The sequence below is a fragment of the Capsicum annuum genome, chromosome 6 (genome assembly GCF_002878395.1).
Source record: "Capsicum annuum cultivar UCD-10X-F1 chromosome 6, UCD10Xv1.1, whole genome shotgun sequence".
In the NCBI taxonomy this organism is placed as follows: domain Eukaryota; kingdom Viridiplantae; phylum Streptophyta; class Magnoliopsida; order Solanales; family Solanaceae; genus Capsicum; species Capsicum annuum.
This window is the reverse complement of record NC_061116.1, coordinates 225,838,955-225,844,116: the sequence shown is the minus strand read 5'-3', so window position 1 is coordinate 225,844,116 and position 5,162 is coordinate 225,838,955. Positions and strand designations below refer to the sequence as shown.

The 5,162-nt window shown below is 28.2% G+C and overlaps 1 protein-coding gene across 1 annotated transcript; it reads right to left on the bottom strand.

Moving 5' to 3' along the window:
- Positions 1-1,323: 1,323 nt before the first annotated feature.
- On the bottom strand, positions 1,324-2,950 carry LOC107874583 (ninja-family protein Os07g0602900). The gene is made up of 2 exons (XM_016721348.2): positions 2,332-2,950; positions 1,324-2,220 (listed from the first exon to the last, which is right to left on the bottom strand). Exons 1-2 carry the CDS (start codon positions 2,861-2,863, stop codon positions 1,862-1,864), a joined length of 891 nt encoding a protein of 296 aa, XP_016576834.1. The 5' UTR covers positions 2,864-2,950; the 3' UTR covers positions 1,324-1,861.
- Positions 2,951-5,162: the final 2,212 nt, after the last annotated feature.

Sequence of the window (5,162 nt, the reverse complement as noted above, 5' to 3'; positions counted from 1 at the left end):
GCAACTTTGACAAGAAGACTCACGTACCACAAAAAGAAAATGTGTGGTGTAGTGGATGAAGTTTCTCTTAATCAGAGAAGAGAATTCAAAACCTGAGCATGGAAAAATAAAGAGAAAGCGCTACCTTTGAATGGCGACTCTATTCACTTTGAATGGACTCTATCCAATGTGAATTCAAATTAATTGACTCCAATATAAATACTAAATATCGGTTGAAAAAAAAGAGGTAAAATAACCTTTTAGACCCTTGTACTATGTCAGTTTTGTAAGTTGGATACTTCTACTTATATATTTATAATCTGAACCTCTGAACCCACTAAAAAACTATTTTTTAAACTTTAACCGTTGACTTTGTTTACATGGCATTAAATGACTTATTAGGATAAGTAGAGTGTAATCACTCGACTGGAGTGCGAGTGAAAGTCAATTTTTAACTAATTTTATATTAAAATAATTTTTAAATTTTTTTTTTAAATATTAAAATTAAAAATAATAATTAAAAAGATCCTTTTTCTTTCCTTCATATTTTTAAACTTTAAAAATATTTTTTAACTTTAAAATATTTTTAAAAGTAATAATTTTTTTTAAAAAAAATTTTAAAAAACCCCTTCCCAAAGCCCCCGTCCAGCCCCTCCTCACCCACCCAACCCATCCAACACCCTAGCCCCACCAGCCTTCCTCCCCAAGCTCCTCTCCCCCATCCCAACCTGCAGCCCCTCTCCCCCGCTACTCCATCAGTTCCCAAGCAAAGAAACCTCCATTCACAAAAACATCGATTCATAAAATTCACTCAATTCAAAAAATTTTAATTTTCTTAAATGATTCAAATCACAAAAGTTTCGAAAAAGAATACAAAAGTTATATTTTTATATTAAATTTTAAGTTCTCAAATTATCTAATCACAAAAAAGTAAAAAAAAAAAAAACATTAAAATTGAATCTTTACATCACGTTTTTAAAACTATTTAAATCACAAAAATCTCAAAAAATTCTTTTTTTCCATACTTCTTAAAATTTTTTGCCCTCATTTTTTAATTTTTTCGTAGAGTAAAAGGAATAAGAAGATGATAAAAGAAAAAGAAGAATGAGAGGACGAGGAAGAAGATTAAGAAAAAGAAAAAAGAAAAGAAATGAAGAGAGAACTAGAAAAAGAAAAGAAAAAAAGTAAGAGAGAAAAAAGGATATGAATTGTTTTGTTTGTTTATTTATCTATTTTTTTTAATTTTTTTTAAATATAAAAATAACGTGACAGAAAATATAACATAACGTAAATATAACATAACGTAGCAGTTGATATGACAGTTGATGTGAAAGAATATTACACTCATCAAAAAATATTTAAAATATTATTTTTTAATAAATTCAGATGACAAACATGTAGTTACAAAATAGTACTGGATCTAGAAGGTAATTTGAGACCAAGACTCCAATCAAAATTTTCAATTGGTTGGCTTGTCAAGTGTAACTTTCACATCTTTTTATACGAAAGTCACGATCTTGATACGGCCAAACGAGATTGAGCTAGAAAAAAATTTGTCCAAATTCTGTCCTAATATAAGCCCATAGAAAAGAAATGCTTCAAATCCAACAAAAGGAGGTTCTTTTAAAAGTATCATTTTTCAACACACATAGCAAAACTTTACATTGTTGCAGTCCCCCATTTACTTGACACTTCCCTCACAACTCTATGAAAAACCAACAGCAGCAGCATACCCGACGTATTCCCACAAAGCAATCTGTACCTCTACCTCACCTTCGGAGGCGGACGTATTCCCACAAAGCAATCTGTACCTCTACCTCACCTTCGGAGGCGGACGGGGTGGTTTTAGGATTACAAAAAAAAAAAAAGGGAAGTTCAACAGTTAGATTCCATCACAAACAGGAGGAGGAATTACAGTGATGTGCCTCAAAGGTTGGGATACATCAACACCTCCTGCATGCTCCACGAATTCAGTAGGAGTAAATGACTTTCCATGACAAACACACACAATGTTGATCTCCGTTTTGCTATTATACTTGCACAATAATCCTTTTGTGGTTTTCCCATTTGGACCAGTACCTGTTGCTGAAACACACGGCATTCGAGAAAGCAATTGGATCATGTCACACTTGTTGATTTCAGACTTTCTGCTTTGCTGCTGTTCTTCTTTGATGGGCATGACATCTTTTGTACATGACGTACAAGGTTGATTCCCTTGTGCATTGTCAGTACTACTTCTACCTGCAACGCCACCAATTTATTACGATTATGTGTTCTGAGAAATACTAATACATAGCCAATGTAGTCCCACTTATTCCTATTATTTCAATAAGCAAGCAAACAAACAAATACCTTTAGGAGACGAGCTTTGGCATTCTGAAATTGTCGAAGAACATCTCTCTGTAGATCCATTCGACAATAATGCTTTATAATTACCAAAACAACTTTTTCTTGAAAATTTTTCCTCGGACTCACTGCTTCCACATTGGTTATAACTAGTATTGCCTTTGCCATCCCTATTCTCATTATAAAGCCTAAAGCCTTTACAATCCTCTCCTCGTATCACGTTTTTCTTCATCAATTCCCTCTGATCATTTACACATGAATATTGCTTCGAAGAAAGATTCAAGCTTTTTACACCTTCATCATAGGTGCAACATTCATTGCCAAAACTACCAATTTCCCCTTTCGTATTTGAAAATAGTTTCCTCTTTTGTCTCTCTACTAACATGTTATCATCTATATTGCAATCCATTTTCTTATTCATATAACTTCCTCCAATGGATAAGCTTAAACTCAATCCAATCCCATTTTCATCCTCCTCAAAATTACCCTTCATTATGAGCTCCAACATTTTTCTCTTCTTCCCCATTAACTCACACATCTCAACAATAATAAAAGGCAGCCTTGTTCTCTTGTATTTATTCAAGCAGTAAATGTAGAGATATATAGGAAGGTACAGGAGTAATGCCACGTGGCAGGAAAAGAGACGATGAAGTAAAGCTTAATGACACGTAACATCAATTAATCCAGCGCTTAACGAACTTTAATCCACCACCTCAAAGACCTGTATGCTCCTTCTTTGCCACGTGGATTCTAACGGTGGCAAGTTTTACTGAGGTTATAATTTCTGGACACGTGTCCAGCTGAATATAAAGGAACAGAATAGTTTCATCAGACAAGATTTGATGACTCCTACGAATGTGCGCTCAAATGTACACGTGTCGAGCGTACGGTGATCTTATCCAAAGTTTATGAATATTTCTTTTCTTTACTTCAACATGCACCTTAAAGACATTAATAAAATGTTTAAGGATATAATGATCTTTTTATAAAATTAACTTGCTTGTCATAATTATTTTTAATGCTTTACGTTTTAACCTTAGTAACATATGTAAAGAAAAATTTCAACCATTTTAATTTAATTATAACTATGACCTTAAATAAAAATTCTTCTTTTTCTATTTAATTATAATGCTACCAAAGTTTTATTGAATATGGTGGAGCTCATATTTATTAAAATATATAATTAAATATTTCATACATTTTTTATTTTACTCTCTTAAAAGTAAATAATCTTTTCACTATGTTTCGCGTTTAAATTTTTGTTACTTCATAATTTTAATATATTATCCCTGATTAATTATTATAAGATATTTATATATTAAAAAATTAATAATATTTAATTAAAATATAAATATATATTTATGACATATTTTTTTAACTTTAATTTTACTGTATCACATCTAATTAATTATTATGGGTCATTTATATATTGAAAAAATTAATAATATAAAATTCATGATTTTCCTATATCACCCTAATTAGTTATTATAAGTCATTTAGGTATTAAGAAATTAATAATATTTAATTTAAAAAGATAAAAGAAATATTTATGACATATCTGCTTCAGCTGCTTCAAACGTGATTTTACTATATCATCCCTAATTAATTATTATAAGTCATTTAAGTATTAAAAGATTAATAATATTTAATTAAAAAAATAAAATAGACATTTATGACATGTCTGCTTCAACTATTTCAATCATGATTTTACTAAATACCAACCTAATTAATTATTCTTAGTCATTTAGGTATTAAAAATTTAATAATATTTAATAAAAAAGTAAGATAGATATAAAAATAATAAATTAACTCTTGAAGTTTAGAATTAACTTGACATTTTATATGAGGTCCACTTAATTTTTTTCACAAGTATTTTTTATAGTAATTTTGCTATATCACTTCTAATTATTTGTTGTAAGTCATTTAAGACATTTATGCTTCGCAGCTTCAATCGTGATTTTATTATATCACCCCTAATTAATTATTATGATCATCTAACCATTGTGTCACTTAATTAAAATAAAAGAAATATTATAAATTACAATAACTAAAAATTAAAGTTATTTAATAAATATAATTGACTATCGATGATACGAAACTCTGGACAGGGAGAGTAACATATATTATTCAAAAATTACATAAAAGTATTATAAATTACAATAGTTAACAACTTAAAATATCTAGAAATAATTTAATTTGTTACATATTTCAAAAAAATATGTAAAAAATACCATAAATCACAATAATTAACAACTTAAAAAAATATAAAATATAAAATATTTGATTGACTCTCGAAATTATATTAGCGTCACTTAAACTAGAATAGAAGAAAAGTATTATAAATCACAATAATTAAAAACTAAAATTATTTTAAAAATATAATTAACTATTAATGCCACAAAAGTTTGGACAAGAAAAAGTAATGTATATTATTTGAAAATTACATAAAAAATATTATAAATTACAATAGTTAACAACTTAAACTATCTAAATACATATTAAAAGCATGATTAGTTATCTAAATTCTATTTGTGTCACATAAATTGAGACAAAAAATAACATATATTGAATCCATGCTAGATTCCGGATGAATCTTAGAATGTATATGTAATTTTTTAAAACTTTTATTTAAATATATAAAAATTGAAAAGACAAGTTCTAATACATCACATTAAATAGTGTATAACAAATAATATTAGCATAAATAATGTTAGTATTACCAATACAAACATTACTAGTGCAGATATTATTAATACATTCTATTTATATACTCTAACAAATGACTCCTACATTTCAATAGAAGGAACACATATAAAAATAAAGTTCGATAAAATATT

Excerpts from the sequence above, each read along its gene's own strand:
- LOC107874583 (XM_016721348.2), bottom strand. The coding sequence starts at position 2,863 with ATGTGTGAGTTAATGGGGAAGAAGAGAAAAATGTTGGAGCTCATAATG. Across the intron at positions 2,221-2,331 it reads CCAAAGCTCGTCTCCTAAAG|GTAGAAGTAGTACTGACAAT; the intron begins GTATTTGTTTGT and ends GTGGCGTTGCAG.